At 41.2% G+C, this 17,115-nt stretch overlaps 2 protein-coding genes across 4 annotated transcripts in view; one reads left to right on the top strand and one right to left on the bottom strand.

Moving 5' to 3' along the window:
* The first annotated feature begins 328 nt into the window (after positions 1-328).
* Positions 329-2,760, top strand: NKX2-4 (NK2 homeobox 4). Its single transcript, XM_050745441.1, has 2 exons — positions 329-902; positions 1,320-2,760. Exons 1-2 carry the CDS (start codon positions 455-457, stop codon positions 1,940-1,942), a joined length of 1,071 nt encoding a protein of 356 aa, XP_050601398.1. The 5' UTR covers positions 329-454; the 3' UTR covers positions 1,943-2,760.
* Positions 2,761-8,067: 5,307 nt separating this feature from the next.
* Positions 8,068-17,115, bottom strand: part of XRN2 (5'-3' exoribonuclease 2) — an 87,346-nt gene continuing 78,298 nt past the window's right edge. For all 3 annotated transcript variants that reach the window (XM_050745432.1, XM_050745431.1, XM_050745433.1), the window contains 3 exons: positions 15,827-15,890; positions 10,884-11,022; positions 8,068-8,625 (listed from right to left, as the gene is read on the bottom strand). In XM_050745432.1, coding sequence (XP_050601389.1) covers positions 8,560-8,625; positions 10,884-11,022; positions 15,827-15,890 — 269 coding nt within the window. In that variant the 3' untranslated portion in view covers positions 8,068-8,559. The remainder of the gene's footprint in view (positions 8,626-10,883; positions 11,023-15,826; positions 15,891-17,115) is intronic.

Below are 17,115 nucleotides of genomic sequence, written 5' to 3'. Positions count from 1 at the left end.
GCTTTAGAAAACTGGGGTCTGGACGGGACCAGGCGAGGAGTCCTTCCTGTCTAGCCTCGACGCCAACCTCCGAGTTTCTATTTCTGGAGCTCGAGGGCTGGGGTAACGGCCGCAGATGGAGAGGCGAAGGATGGGAAGGTGATCTTTCCAAGAAACACCCAACTGCCGCTTTTACCTTTTTTGCCTCCATTATGGGGCGGGGGCTGGGGGGAGCGAGAGAAAAAGATGTCAATGACCATTGTTTGCTCGTTTGGGATGTTGCTCCGCCCCCCGAGTCTGTCGTAAACCTGGCGCCGGACTAAAATAAACCCCAGATCCCGCAGCCCGGGGGGCTCGCCGAGCCGCCGACTCCTCGTCACAGGCTCAGCTGCCGCAGCCGAGGTGGCGGCGACGAGCGGCCGCCGCGTCCTGCCGGCGCGCGCCCCGGGCCCCCTACCTGGTCGCCCGCCGAGCCATGTCGTTGAGCCCAAAGCACACGACGCCCTTCTCCGTGTCCGACATCCTGAGCCCCATCGAGGAGACCTACAAGAAGTTCGGCGGCGCCATGGACGGCGCGCCACCCGGCCTGGGGGCGCCCCTGGGGGCCGCGGCCGCCGCCGCCTACCGCGCGCCGCCACCCGGGCCCTCCTCGCAGGCGGCAACCGTGGCAGGCATGCAGCCCCCTCACGCCATGGCGGGTCACAACGCGGCGGCCGCGGCGGCGGCGGCAGCAGCGGCGGCGGCGGCGGCCGCCACCTACCACATGCCGCCTGGCGTCTCGCAGTTCCCGCACGGCGCCATGGGCGGCTACTGCAACGGCGGCCTGGGCAACATGGGCGAGCTGCCCGCCTACACGGACGGCATGCGGGGCGGCGCGGCCACCGGCTGGTACGGCGCCAACCCGGACCCACGCTACTCGTCAAGTGAGAGGGGCCAGGAGCGCGGGACTGCGGGCGGCTCAGGCGTTTCCCGCCACAGCCGGGGGGCGCGGGACGGGGTGCGCGCGGCTTAGGCGGTCCTGGGACCTAGCGGGCGCGCTGGGCGTTCTGGGACGCGGCCCGGGACGCGGGGGGTTTCCGCGGACTCTGGGCGCGCGGGGGGTCCTGGGACCCGACTGGTTACGCGCGCGGGGTCCTGGGACCTGTTGCGCGCGGTGCCCTGGGACCGGCCGAGGGAGCGCGGGGCGTGCTGGGGCCCGGGGCCGCGGCGCTCAGGGGGTCCTGGGATTCAGCGAGGGCCCGGCAGCGTCGCGGCCGCCGCGGCGAGAAGAGAGCGGCGGCTGGAGCGGCTCCCGGCGGGCCTGGAGCTCACCCGCCTTCCCCCTTGGGCCTCTTCCCCAGTCTCCAGGTTCATGGGGCCGTCGGCGGGCGTGAATGTGGCCGGCATGGGGTCGCTGACGGGCATCGCGGACGCCGCCAAGTCGCTGGCCCCGCTGCACGCGGCGGCGGCGGCGGCCGCTCCGCGAAGGAAGCGCCGCGTGCTCTTCTCGCAGGCGCAGGTCTACGAGCTGGAGCGGCGCTTCAAGCAGCAGAAGTACCTGTCGGCGCCCGAGCGCGAGCACCTGGCCAGCATGATCCACCTGACGCCCACGCAGGTCAAGATCTGGTTCCAGAACCACCGCTACAAAATGAAACGGCAGGCCAAGGACAAGGCGGCGCAGCAGCTGCAGCAGGAGGGTGGCCTGGGCCCGCCGCCGCCTCCGCCGCCGTCCCCGCGCCGCGTGGCTGTGCCCGTGCTGGTCAAGGACGGCAAGCCGTGCCAGAACGGTGCCAGCACGCCCACCCCTGGCCAGGCCGGTCCGCAGCCGCCGGCCCCGACGCCCGCGCCTGAGCTGGAGGAGCTGTCGCCCAGCCCACCCGCGCTGCACGGCCCAGGGGGCGGCCTGGCGGCCCTGGACCCGGCCGCCGGGGAGTACGGCGGTGGTGTCCTGGGCGCCAACCTGCTCTATGGCAGGACGTGGTGACAGCGAGGGCGCCCCGGGGCTAGGACCTGGTGCAGCCGAAGGGTCTGCAAGAAACTGCTAGAACGGATGGGGGAGGCATGCGAAAACTGACTCGCGCGTGTAAACGGCGATTCAAAACGAACCGATCTCAGAGAGGGGCAGGCTGTGAACCTCTTTGCTGGGGGCGGGGGACAGCGACAGCCCGGAAACCGAGTAGTGTAACATTATGCCACGAGGCTTTGAGGTGATTTTCTCGTCCTAGAAGTTCTTAAATGACGCGAAAAGATGGAGAAATTCACACGGCGTTCTTAACCACAGCTCTCAAAGTTGGAAACTTTGTTGGCGTTTGTAACTCTAAAAATCAACCCAGCTTTAACAATGAGTCCTTTCTGAAGTGGAATTTATCTTGGGAGATTAATTTTCGAAGGGCCCCATAAGTGCAATTTCATTAATGTTTGATTGAAAGTAAATTGAATTGTAGCTCAAGGTGGATCATACACATAGCAACATTATTGCAGAGGAATTATTGCCATTTAGGTAATAGAGCAATGGAATCAAAATAGAATACTGATTATATGGATTGATGGAGCTTTTTACATTTAATGCTGATTTCAAAATGTTTTGATGGTTATTTGGCAAATGAGTGTTTGTATGTTACCCTAAAAGAGGATTTTCCCCCCTAAGATGCAGCTCACCATAAGAAAGGAAGGTTGTATACTATTTGTATATGCAATCTGGTCTCCCAAAATCAACTGAGAAAATAAATAACCCTATCCTTCTGTAAACATGGTATTTACTCTTTTTGAGGTATTTTCTTGTCTGAATTTGAATACCTTGATAAAGTACTAGAACAAACAATTAAAATTTCTAGAATTTACATCAATTAATCTATATTCAAAGCATGACAAGAAGAAGAAAGGTGATGTATTGAATTGTAATCAAGATATAAGGAATGAGTAACTAAAATATTTATAATTTTCCCACCATATTTAGAACTTAGGAGTTGCACTGGTTTTGTTGGTGTTTTATTGTACAAATAATGTATTTACTCTTTAATATGTCGATTTATATTTCCTATGTTTCAAATGGATATTTAAATATAACTTAAAAGAAACTTAAGTTCTTTTTTCTAAAAGTCAAGTGGTCATTTCTTTTTCATTAAGTTTATACAGGACTTGATGCGTTTTTAAAATACTAGTTGTCATGATGTGACAACACAGCTCAGTTAACTCATAAATGACTGGTATTGGAGTAAAAATACTAAAAGCTGAAGAATGTGTGTTTATAAAATTAATGAAAATTAAAGAAATAACGTGGATAAAGCATGATTTGCAAATGATCAAAACAAATAGTTACCGGAGACCCCAAACCTCTTCTACATTTGAGATTTTAGAATTACAGCTTGGGGCTGAAACATTGTGTTTCACTTCATTGTTAGAACGTTTTTCTGAATGTGCAACATGAATTCATAAGAAGGTTTTTAGAAGTTAAACTTGCACTTTTTCTAGACTCTTTTGCATAGTAATTTTTTAAAACTCTAGTTTCTTTCACAGAGGGAGAAAACCACTAAAGAAGCAAGGAAATCACCCTTTATCAAGGGGTTGTAAAAGAATTTTTAGAAAATGAGATCTAATTTTTGAGACATTTTATGTAAGAACAAATAATTTGAGCAGACAGATTTGTATGAAAATGTTACAATACACCCACAGAAAATTCTCTCAACTTAGGGGTTTTTTGGCATATTAATGGAAATGACTTTAGAAATGTTAACTAAGCTAGCAAGACTATTATTGATGTGCCAGATTTCAGAATGTTTGTTTATATTAGTTTGATTTCCTCACAATAGTACCATAATTCTGAAATTTTACTTGTAGAAAACGTTCTAAAAGTCCACATGGTTGGCAGTGTTTTTTGTTACAGTCCAATACCTACAAAAACAGTAATAGCTTATAGTCCAAGGGCTCCGGGTAACATATTTAAAGAAAATAAGTCTTCATGGACAGTTTATTTCTGGAACAAAAAAATCCTTTAGACTGAAGGCATGCACTTTCTTTTAAAAATATGTCACATTAAGAAGAAACAACTTTTATATACAGTATTTTCTGAAAGTGTATTTTGTGTGGGCGTATCTTTTTCCTTTCAGCATTCCTTTAAGCAGTAAAAAACCCCAAGCCAGAAATAATTGCTGCAAAGGGCTTAACATTCTATACCCAGAGACTTACTGAGTGTATGTGTGCATATCCTGAAATTAGGGAAAGGTTTGATTCTTGCAGCTTAAAATAGAAATGTTTTTACCATAGAATCCCACCTTCTGATTAATGCAAAACAAGAGCTGTTTTCTTCTTTCTGCAATTAGTGCTTTGCAGATCTTTTATAAAAATACAAACGGCCGGACTAGGTGAAACTCATTAACTGAAGAGGAGGATAAGTGTCTCCACAACTAAGAGGGAGGACTGGCGCAGGGTCTGAGTGAAACAAAGGCCCCTCAAAGTTTGGCAGAGGCCACAGCAAACCTGTTTCAAAAATGCTTACTCAGCAGATGTGACCTTTTCCTAAATGTTTTTGGGTTTTACAAGAATCTGACTTACCTTTTCCAATTGAGGCACGGAAACCAAAAGCCAGAATCAAAGTTGCAGACAGGAACATAGGGATTGCAGGTACTTTTCTGTAATATGTGTTGGGATGTATATTGAAGTGCTGTGTGTGCGAGAGTGTGTGCAGTTTAGAAGGACACAAGAAGGGTGTTTTGTATATGGAAGGATGGGGGTGTAACCCAGTTGTCTTCTATTTAAGTCTTTGCCTAGAGCTAAAACTTAATGGTCAGAACAAGTAGTCAGTCAGACTTCTATCAACACAGATGTTGTGTTCAAACTCCATTCGGCTAGCGACTGTTTACTTTCAATTTAAAGCAAATCAGAGACTCAGTCCTGTTCACTAAATGCAAGCATCTTCCATAGACTTGCTTTGTTAACTGCATTGAATACTGATTATTTTAAAAGACTTTTTAGAATAAATTTGTGAGCCATAATTATATAAAGACCTATCAATTGGATTTTTAGATGTGAATTTGTGCCGAAGAGAACATAATGCATTATGTGGTGGCAACACAAATTTCAGACAGAGTTCAAAGCATGGATAATACTCCCTCACTGCTTACCATAACCCTAATGTGTGGATGAAACCCTGTATGTTAATTATTTGAGTACAGTTTTTTGAAACACTATTACTTGTTATCCTGCAACCCAGTGAGAGAAAAATGATACATTTTTAAACATATAAATACCCTTTCACTACTAGTGAGATTTGGTGAACATCTGGGGAAGTTTCAAAGAAGATACCTAGACTGGGGAACTGCATTCGCATCCCATCAGGAATTTGCGCTCTCCAGTAAGTATTGAGATAACTTTGTGATTTCAATATCACTTTTGTTTTTATTATTTTTAACTTTAGAGGTAATGGAAGTTTCTGGGAGAGGTGGGTTTGGTTTTGTTTTTGCTTTAGAATGTTTACCTGCAATTGAATGAAATGCCTTTCGTTTTTTGAAATTCCATGTAACCTTCAGTAATTGTTTTAGGTGACTTCTAAAAAAAAAGTTCACTAGGAACATTGCCTAAATTTAAGTTGTGCAAACTGTTTTGCAGTAGTGAACAGCTGTATTCCTATTTCATACACATCAATTAAAGCCTGTTCTCTTTTGGCCCTCATTCCATAAATAAGGCATGGAGAAACAAGCCACAGGAGGATTCTGCTTTACTGGGTGGAGGAGAAATCCATCGAGAATGGGCCGTTTGCTAGTTCATTCGTTCATTCCTGATGGGAAATAGCAGAGCAGTGGATCACCAGGAATAGAGTCTGGCGAGATCGCAGCTCCAGGACCCTTTCGGGGTGGGCAGAAGGCGTCAGTCAGTGGGACGGAGCCAGATCGAGGAATTGGGAGCTCTAACTTGACTCTTCAGGGAATGTCCGGATTTTAGATTTCAAAGCATAGCTAAATTCGGTTACTTTCACACTTGGAACTTAAAACAGCAGCCTCGGAAGGAAGACCATTTCTGGTATTCTACAGCTCTGCTGCTTGCATCTGTACAGGGAGTTGAGATGCAGCGGCAGGTTGAGAAGCTGCGGCGCCGCGTGAGGGGACGCGGACGAGGAAGGAGGGTGCGCCCGAGGGTGGAGGAAGGAGCTTTCCGCGCCCATCCTGTGCGTGCGGCCGGCTCGCGGGGCTCCCGGGAAGGCCAGTCGCGGCGTCTGCGGGGTGGGCCGGGCGGCTAATGAGCCGCTGGGGAGACCCAGGCGCCGGGCGCGTGCCCCACGTGCATTGAGGGCCGGCACTTCCCAACCCCGCTGGGAGAAAGTTGAGCCAAGCACCTAGGACCTGAGCCCTGAGTAGCCCGCGGGTCCCGGGAACCGCCACCATCCCGCCCCCGGCTGCGAGGTCGCCGCGCCCGGGCCCTTCATTTCGGTCCAGGCGCTCCCAGCAAGGAAGTGCTGGGACCCCGGCCTCACCCGGCCTGTTCCTGGCATCCCACGTCATCGTACGAAAATTAACCTATCGCTCATTACACCCAATTTGCCTTTGTAACGCTAAATGGCAATTTAATACCAGTTTGTAGACGGCTTTGTACATTAACATACATTACCCCATTTGATCTTTAAAGGGAAGACAACTGCTCATTACGGGCCCTTAGCCCCAGAGTAGTCAAGCTGTTTCCAGGTTCTAAGATTTTTTTTTGTTTGTTTAATAGAAGACCCTGAAAAAATGTGCCGTTTAAAGAGAATATAATTGCGTACAAATAACTACTTAAAATTGGCCCAACGAATTTATTTTTACATCAGAATTTGGAGGAGATATTTACAGCTTTAAACATTAAAGCTCTAAAAAGCATTGTGCTTATTGAAATGGGCAGGGCATTTTCCTGGAAGATTCAAACGCGGAGACAAGTTGGAAAGAGATGAAGACTAAGGATGGAGAGGCAGCAGCAGGGGTGAGGTCAGGAGCAGGGCCTGAAGCTGGCTCAGGGAGGGAACACCTGCCAATTCTGCAGAGGAAATCTGATGTCATCAGTTTCTCCATCAGGCCTTTTGCTCAGATGTCTTCCAAACAGTGCTTTAAACATTCAGTCAAAAACTGAATTCTCAAGACAGCTTAAAATAAAACTAAGTCAAAACTAAAGGTATGAGAATATAAAGAGTGGAATTGTGGGTTTTGACTGTGAACTATGAACAGTAAAACATTTACTCCTTTGGAAAATGCAATGCTTTACTGAGATAGCTATCTATATTTTTAATACTTGGGAGATAAACTTATAGAGAAATTTAATAGAAGACATTATCACTTGAATGTTGAGCGAAGGCAATTATGTAAGGGTTGGATTGGTAATTCCTGATGGAGAGACTCTGTCTCAACAATAAAGGATCCTGCTCTGGTCACCCATCATTAGCAATGAACTCAATAACTACAAAATACCTTCCTATTCAAGGTTGAGGTGAGATTTTTTTTCACCCCCCCAGACTAAGTTTAGCAAGTACGCTTCAGTTGAATATTAAAGCAAAAATGCCCTAAGTCAGGAGGTCAAAGAGAAACTTTACCTCACAATCTTGGGCTAGGAGGGAAAAACTGAAACAAAGCAATAGTCTTTGTATGTATGTCTAAATATGTTTTGGTAATCAAATGAAAATGCATACGTAAGTGCCGTATGTGAACTCCAAACACACATTTAAGCAATTTATAGTGTGCTTAGTGTAGCAAGGAAAAACATGAGTACAAATTGCAATCTAATGAAATACAAAAAATATGCTAAGGAGCATAGACTATTTGGCCATTAATTGTCAACTTGAAGATTTAAAACAAGTCCTTAAAACTGGAGCACAAGTCTACATTAAATTTGTAAAAATGTTATTTATCTCACAAAGATTTTTGAGTTAGCCAGATCAGTCACTGACATACTAATACAACAAAGTTAAAGCTTTTGTTATGTCTTGCTGACCCTATCTTTTAAAATCTACTTCTTCAAATTGACTTCTTTGTCCTTTGGTTTGACATCTGATTATAGAAATAAAGAGTTTTCTGCAAAAGTTAGTTTTAAAAAACCATGCTTGGTCAAGATTTTCAAAGTAGAAATACTGCAAAATAACAAGAACACAAAACAGAGTTTCAAAAGTTTAACTTTATTTTTTTTTTACTAAAGTCCAGAAATTTCTGTAAGACAAGTACATTAATGAAATGTTTCCAAAGAAATACTGAACAATATATACTCTAGTTTGCTGAGGGTTCCAGCTCAAGAGTTCAAACCTAATTCTTGTGCAATAAAAATCAGCATGGATCTTAGATGATCTAGAATACACTGTGTTTTGAAATCCACAGCTGGTTTCATTTTTAACCATAATGAAAAACCAGTACTCCTATTCCATCAAATTGTGTTTTATAAGCAATAATAAATTCAGATCCACTGTATTATGCAACATACATCTTTGGAAAGCAACATAAACAGTGAGATCAGATCAGTAGAAATATACACAGTTAAAAGAAATACACAAAGTACTGTAGTTTTATTAAAAACTACTACTTGAGAAAGAAATCTTTCCACAAATAGCATAAAACTGTAGAATGATGAAAGGATTTGGGAAAGCTTTACAAAAGCTTAATTCCAATTGTATCTTCCTGAGGGTGGTGGCAAAGGGTATTTCCTTCCTTCTCTGGGATATCCCTGAAAATAAACAAAAGAAAAGAGTTTATTTTCTGGACTGATACTCCTGCAAGTCAGTTAATTTTACACTTCTATGGAAAAATACATCATAAAGAAACTGAGTATGTGTTAAAGGTACAGCACATGGAAAGGTCCCATAAACAGGTGCTTTGATCCAGAGCTTTAACACAAACTTGTTGCAAAGTTGGAGGCTAGCACAAATGCTATTACTGAAAAATAAAAAAAAAAAAAAAACCTTAACAATCACAAATGCACACAAATGCACTAGAGTTAAGTGTTTTGTGTAAACAACATGTACAGACAGTGGTTCTCAATTTTCCCACCGTCCTAGCAGTAGTAATTCAAGTCACTTTGTTGTAAGATACCCACATCAATTTAGACTTATTACACAAGGAAAGTAACTTTGCTTTAAACAAGGCAAGAGCTTGCTAAGTCAGTTAGGCCAAATTGATTTTAGGGATTTTTTTATTTAGCAACAAAAAGTAGGACATTAAATGATATATTAAGGTTATTACACAATCCATTAGCAATGACCTTTATAACAAACATATCCTAGAATGCTTGCAAATAACATTTCTGTATAACAAAAGATAAATCTGACACCTCTTCACTGTAAGTCCTTTTCTAGGCCTCTAGGGTTTTGAAATGGAACCCCCTCCCACCTCATTTTGCCACCCAGAGAGCACTTCAGTACTTTAAATATGAACATGTGCAGACTCAAAGCCAGAATGTAGGCTAAGGCCTTGTTTGGTCATATAAAACTTCACTAAACATACAATGAAGTAATGATTTTATGTTTTTAACAACAGACTTCTGCAATTTAATAGTGCTTCAAACATTGTGGTTTAATAAAAAGTATCTCCGTGGAAAAGAGACTGAGAAAGAAGAAATGTTATTTTCAAAAAGTCCTAAAAGAATAATAAATTTACCAATTAGTTTATATATTTTAAGTAAATAAGAATTTTACCTCCTACAATAGCAGAGAGTTCCTTTAAAAGGAAGATCTCCAAAGGAGGAAGGAAAATGGATGAACTGGGGTCAGCAGTCTAGGCAGCCAGCCCCCAGCTCTCCCGCCCAACTGTGTGGGGTTTTTAGGGTTTCAGTTCCTGACTTGGAAAATGAGGTGACTAGACTATACATTCTCCAAGTTTCTTTCAGTTACAAATATGTCCTCACTTCAAAAATGCTCATCACTGAAACTGCCTAGTGCCATCTAACCACAGTAACATAAAGAGCCTTAATTCACTGATGTGATTTTGAGGGGTCCTGGTTTGAAATAATTCAAAGCAAAATTCTATAAACTGATTTAAATAAACTGTAAAAAAATCCTCTCAGAAGACATTAACTATTTGCAGTTAAGGTGATTATCTTCTTGTAAGGTGGAGATACTTGTAAGAATACATCAAAAAAGTATACAAAATATGTTCCTTAGCTGTGAGAAGAGAGGTCTTACTAATTAATATGTGAAGCACTGCAGAAGGCCTGGAGGCAACACCAGGTAAGCAATTTAAAAACCACTTCACATCACTGCAGGTGCCAAACTCCATAAACACTACACTCTGAATCATAGCATTCCAATCTTGTTCTCTAGTAAGGATTCCATTAAGAGCATGTAAATACTGGCCAGGCTGTCAAATTGCTGGAGGAAATTATGTCAAACAGACCTCAGTCTTAAATGCTGCTAAAACTGGATGCTGTAAAGAGAAAGAACTGAAGCTTACATATACTAAATTTGTCTAGGAATTATGACATTCAGTGATACAGCTGCTTACATTGAGAAGAAAAATATGTGGAAGATTATCAAGCAGAGATTTGAGGAGGGATATCAGATGAATCAAGACAGGAGACTTCTAAAATGACATTTTAAAATGACTTCTAAAAGACAACAGCTGAAAAAGTAGACTTACTTTCCAGCTTCCAGAAAATCACCCATTATGAGGGATCTAGGTTCTACTAAAGAACAATATCCTTAAAGAAAAAACAATGTTTTGGTGACTGACTACATTTGGACTAATTATCACTGACTGCTATGATTTAAAGGGCTTTTGGGTTAGAAATTCTTTGGCATCTTCAAGGTATATAACCTATTTAGTGAGGCAGGTACTCAACCCATATACATTTTTAATGACAGACCAAAGTTCAGCCAAGATACTCTATCAGTGTCTTCTCCAGAAATGTTGGTAAGAAAATATGGAGTCCTGTGAGCCTTGCTGAAATATAAAGTGAGCAGTATGCTTTTCATCCCACAACCCATTTACCTGTCTCCCTCCACGATCATCTCGTCTGGGTGGATACCCACCAGGCCCAGCTAGCATCTGGTACTGGTTTGGCTGGAAGGCTGCATTCTGGGTTTGCAGCATCCGGTTCCATGGGAGCAGAGGTTCAGCCCCAACGCCTCTGTAGAAAAGTACCAGGTTTACATCAGAAGCCATGCCTACTATACAGCACAAAGCCTAAAAGTGGCAGGTATCATCTCCAAATTTTAGTACAATCCAATTTACCTGGATTTATCATATGGGATACAGAGTATCAGAATGGCCTTTGTGTCCCTTATATCCAATATAATCTAACATGTTTCATGAAGCATGAGCATTTATTACAATGGATGTTGAAACTCAACTGAGAAGTTCTGACTTTTAAAAATTATTTTGTTCATTTTCAATTGGGAAATTTCCTTTTTAGTCACTTAAAGATGTAGACCCAAGATCACCAAGTTGGCTACATTTAAGATGCTATCCAAATAGTAAACATGTACACGACAGGAGAATGAGGCTTTATTTTCAAAAATGTCCAGACTCGTTCTTGGATCCATTCTTTCTACTTAATTGCAGGTTGCAAATGAATTCTTACTGCTGAGTATTTTGAATCCAGGGTAGGAGACTTGGCTGTTTTTTCCCATCCATTATTCTGTTCAATATGTCAGAAGGTCTGATTGGGAGGAAACCTTTTCAAGTTCTATTGATGCAGCTTTCAATTGACCACGGTGACCTAGCAACATGAGCACTAATTGGCATGGGCTGACTGGCATTTGGTGTACAGTTTACATGGGAACACAGATTCAACGGCTATTATAACCCAGTTTGCTGTCCCAGATTACTAGTCGAAAGAAATGTTTTAATTGTCTTCAAGTGCCTATTTTAACTTTGCAGATGCAAAGCAAAAGGTATAATGTACTAAATCATAACTTAATTAAAAACTGTCACATAAACAATGTAGCAAGGATATATACCTTCTAAAGGCAATCACCATTTAAGACTTTCCCCTTAAGGCACTTTCCATAACTTCCATTTTATGGAGGGCACTATAAAGAATAAACAGAGGCAAATGCGCCAGTATATTTGAACATTAAAAGCTTTGGGGCCACTGACCATGTTAGGAGGAATTCAATAAAACTTTAAATTCACTGAAGTGCTGACTAGCTGGTAATCAGTTATAACCATAGCAGCATAAGAATTTCAATTCCGAGGTCTTAGGGGAAAAAAGCCCGGTGCTGGGCTCACTGGGTAAAGCATTCTTCTCACATCTATTCAAGCCTGAATCCATCCTCTCTACCCCCACTCTCCTCCCTTCACTTGGAGCTTGCCTTCTTTTTATTAAAACAACACCAGAGATAATTATTTTTGTGTGATGGCTCGAAGAGATGAACTGCTCTCTGAAGAACTCTAGAAAGACTAAAGCTTTTCTTTACAGTTGGTAGCTGAAACCAGAGCTCTAATAACAATATGTTATAAGTAATTCAGAATACAATTAAAAATAAGTTTTTATCTCAGAAAGAAAATGCATATGGCTAGGGCTTTTAATTATTTTTCAGGATAATTACTAGCACAAATATATTTTAGCAAGAATGCCTCCATTTATTTTAGCAAAAACAGCTCCATGTGCAGAGATAGGAATGGTCTCTTCCAGTCTCTGCAGGAGTGAAGAGCTAAACTAAGGTTTGTGCTGTAACCAAAGTCTCCTCAAAACTGGGCCAATTAATGCAAAACCTATAGGCTAAAAATACAATTCATATCTTAACTATGATCAGTTTTTCTTTTGAGTCTTACAATAATAAAATTCAACTGAGTTTTAGGAAGATCTGCTGGCATAAATAATATACATTATAAATGCAATTCAAAACTATTTTATGTTCCAAAAACAGATTAAGAACAAAGCCACAGTTTAAAAACACAAGTTCTTTTTGTTTGATTACTTATAATGTTTTTTGACAAAGATAATTTTTATGGAAAAAATCATCAATAATTAAAATTAAACAGAAGAAAAAAGCAAGGATGTCATGTACTACCCTCTTCTGACTTTTATGACAGAAAGGCCTTTATTTTCAACAAGTTTATCTATATGTCTAGACTAATTATATAATTTGCAAATACTTACAAAACTAAAAATTTGCCTAGGAAATTATGTTTAAAAATCTGGGATGGAAGCACAGAGACTGACATATCCTAACTTCTAAAAATTAGCAATGAGGCCAGGCACAGTAGCTCAGCCTGTCATCCAGCACTCCAGGAGGCCGAGGCAGGCAGATCACTTCAGCAGGAGTTTGAGACCAGCCTGGGCAACATGGCAAAACCCCGTCTCTAATAAAAATACAAAAATCAGCCAGGCATGGTAGTGTAGGGGCTTGCAGTCCCAGCTACTTGGGAGGCTGAGGCATAAGAATCACTTGAATCTGGATGGCAGAAGCTGCAGTGAGCCAAGATCATGACATTACACTCTAGCCTAGGTGATGGAGTGAGACCTTGTCTCAGTAAATAAATAAATAAATAAATAAATAAATAAAGTTAATAAATAAGGCAACTTATTTGAGCCATTTGGCATCGTAGATGACAACAATATTCTTAAGTTTCCAGATTGTTTTGGAAAGTTACTGGCAATGTGAACTACTATGAATTTGGATATTTTAAATGTATACATATGGTAAAACCGGAGTTTTAAAAGATATTTCATGATTGAGCTTAACACCCATAGGAAAAAAATTAAATGGCTGCCTTGCAAATGACTGAAAAAGAGGCCTCCATCGACAAGAAGAATCCAAACAATGTGGCAGAACTCAAGTGACAAAGATAACGCTGGGTATCTATTAACTCTAGGCTGTGTCTGTGTTGGGAGGATCTTCCTGTTGTATTTTTAAATCTACTGGATATATGGATTATACATACCATCTTGAAGTAGAAAATATTCAAGAAATGCAATGTAATTAAAAAAAAAAGACACTCAAGTCTCTTAATAGGATTCTCAACAAACACTCAGAATAGTGCCATGGAAACATACTGAACTAAGGACTGGTAAAAATCTGGTTCTGGACAAAATGGTGTATTTCTTAAATATGTGTAGGACTTTTATGATAGAACTCTATTATGCTCACATTTACCTTTTGCTTTCAGGTATAATTTTAAGTATTTGACTAAAACTAAACCAAAAAACATCCCCACAAAACTTGTCACTAACCTGCTGGGTTCACAAAGTCAGAATAATACTAGTACTTGGCTAGGGTAGAATAAGAAAAAAACCTGATGGACAGCAGGGCAAGGGAAGGGACAATGATGACGATCTTAGGAAAACTTTTAATGTGAACAGAGGGGAGGAAAGCTGTTGGGGCCTTAGAAGTGGAAACAGATCCTTTACTTCCTTTGAAGTCCCTACGTCTTTATATTATGCTCAGAGTAAATATTCTGGTAAGTTTTGTTCCAGTGAAAAGTTTCTTGGTAAAGAATGGCACAAAAGAGTGACCTTAGGTAAGCTGCTGAACTTCTCCGTGCCTCACTTTCTTCATTTGCAAAAATGTAAAAATAATAGCATCTATTTCAATGCATTGCTGGGAGGAATAAATGAAATCATTCTTATTAAAGGATGTGAACAGTGTTAACATTTCGTAAGCAGACAAACATTTGCCATTATTATCAGTATGGAAAGTGAGCAATAAGATAGGGAAACCAAGTATATAATTTAGGAAAAATTTACCCCTTACTCATTTAATTTCTGCTTAAAATTGGTGGTACCGAGGAAAATGAAACAGCACATACTGTGTGCTTTCAGAAAATATACTAAAATCAAAACATTAATACACACATTGCTAGTCGTACTACATTTAATGAGACTTGCACTAAGTTGATACTATCAGTAAACATCGAATAACATGATTCCTTTTATCCTCTTGAAGATAACAGTGAAATGAAGTTTTGGAGTCTCTAAAGAGTTATAAAGTTTTCTTAAAAGGGGAGCTGCATTTAGAACCCCATTTATAAAAACACTTTATTCATTTCAGATGTGAACAGATTGAGATTGTTAACATGGCAGAGGAGAAGATAATAGAACAGATTAAAACTGGGAAGGCAAAAAAGAAAGCCTTATTATGATGTGGCTTAATTTGTTTTTGCATTTACTGATGTTGGCAAAACCATCGTGAAATGATGCATTTTAAAGCTGGCCTTTAAAAATTATTCTACAGAAGTTAATTATTCATAACGTGCCTAGTTGTCTTGTCATACAGAGTCCATCTGACTTAGGAGCATACAACTTATCAATGAAGGAATACATGTTAAACATCCCTTGTTATTAAACCATGTCACATTCTTCCTAGTCCATGGTACTTATTAGACTGCAGATCCCATAATCCTCTTCTGAGTCCCTTCTGCGTTTAATTCAGTTCAGTCTTAAGTAGTTAAAGAAACTGTTTTCAGTGGCAACTAATAACTACTGACCTACAGTGACACTGCCCTACAATAGGCTTGTCAGCCCTGAAAAAGTTGTACCAAAGAAGCTGATTAGGACTTCAAGAGGTTTGCAGCAAGAATCAATGGTTGGTCTGTACTAACGCTGCATTGCCCGCACAGAAATGATAAAAGTGGAACACCATTAGTTATGCCTCATTAAGCTGCACAACCCTTCTAAAAAGAAATTTGTTTAGCCTGACCAAAACCTAATACCGTTTTAAGCTGTGTTGCATTTTTCAGGGCATCTCAAAAGCATCAATAAAATAAAGGCAAAGAACCAAGAAAAGTAAGAAAGTATATTAAACATGAGTCTTTTAATTCAAAGTATTAGCTATATACTTCCTTTTTAAAGGACAGGCACAAGGGAAACTGTTTTTGGTGGGAAAAAGTACATTTCAAACCACGGAGGTTTTAGCTTCCATAAAACCCGTAAGCCCCAAATGTTGGTGTCAGAAAGTATTTAAAAGTCATGTCTACTTTAATATTACCTGTCAAACCTTTGCTGCTGGAAAAGGGGAGGAGGACCTCGCCAGGAATCCTGGGGCCTCATATCTGAAAAAGAAACAGAAAGGATTAAGAAGATTTTTTAAAGTAACCAATATTCGACTACCCAATATTTTATAATTAAAAGTTCTTGAAAAGAATCTGAGAAAGACTGTAAACTAAATAAACTAGTATCATAATAACACACGCCACAAACGTATAAAGATAGGTAACTAACAGGGTCAGCAAATTTTTTGTTTTATTATTTTTCCTTTGATAACAAAATAGGTTTAGTAATCCCTGGCCACTAAACTCACATAATCGTGTGTGTGTGTGTGTGTGTGTGTGTGTGTGTGTGTGTAGTAAAGATATATATATTTTACACAGTTTTTACATTTATATTTTAAATGCTGTGCAAAAGGAAAGGTTTAGTTCTTTTCCATAAATAGAATTAATACAAACTGAATGAATAGTATCTACAACAGAAATCCTGAAATTTTCCTTCTGAAGGCATAAATTGCTATCACTAACATTAAACAAAGCACACACAATCTCTCCAACACAAACCAAGAAAACAGGTTAAGGAAGGGACCACCCATTTCTCCATCTTTTCTGATAGTTTTCTTGTAACACAAAGCTGAACTAGCAACATCATCTAACTAGAAGAAACAATTAAATGGCTCCAGCTCTTCTATGTAAACTGACGGATATGGGATGAAAGAAACATCTGGGCCTGTCTATATCAACGAACCACAGCTTGCAGTCACTTCACCTTCAGCGGGGTCTGCTGTGACCTAATTAAAACTGCTGGTTCCAGAAGTTGTCTAATGAGATCACCGTGCGAGGACAGTAACCTCCTCTAGACTCCCGAGACCAAGGACAACAAGGCTTACCATAATGTATTCAGGCTCACATTTTAATAGAAACACAAACTAAAAAATGCTTTTCAAAATTACTTGCTTAAAGAATAGAAGAGTTGACAGCTTATCTCTGGTTAGAAACCAAAAATATATATGGTTTTTTACTTGAGAGAGAGAGAGAGAGAAAGAAAAAAGTAGAATCACGCTTTAAAAGCCCCATACCAAAGAACATGGAATCAATAAAATATCTAGCTGCTCACAATGATTCTAGCTCACAACTGGCGGCCTCAGCCCTGGGCTTCCTTCCCATCTTGACATGCTGAGAAGGCCAGACTGAAGAAAGTTTTCTTTATGTGGACAAACTACCTGAAGGTGGGCAATCTGCAGCTGCCACAGCCACTCCCACCTCAGTCCATGGCCAGCTGGAAAAGTTT

This window comes from Macaca thibetana, chromosome 10, assembly GCF_024542745.1.
Source record: "Macaca thibetana thibetana isolate TM-01 chromosome 10, ASM2454274v1, whole genome shotgun sequence".
In the NCBI taxonomy this organism is placed as follows: Eukaryota; Metazoa; Chordata; class Mammalia; order Primates; family Cercopithecidae; genus Macaca; species Macaca thibetana.
This window is presented reverse-complemented; position numbering and strand designations above follow the sequence as displayed.

Coding starts and splice junctions, on each gene's coding strand:
- NKX2-4 (XM_050745441.1), top strand. CDS start 455: ATGTCGTTGAGCCCAAAGCACACGACGCCCTTCTCCGTGTCCGACATC. Junction 903..1,319: donor GGACCCACGCTACTCGTCAA/GTGAGAGGGGCC, acceptor CCTCTTCCCCAG/TCTCCAGGTTCATGGGGCCG.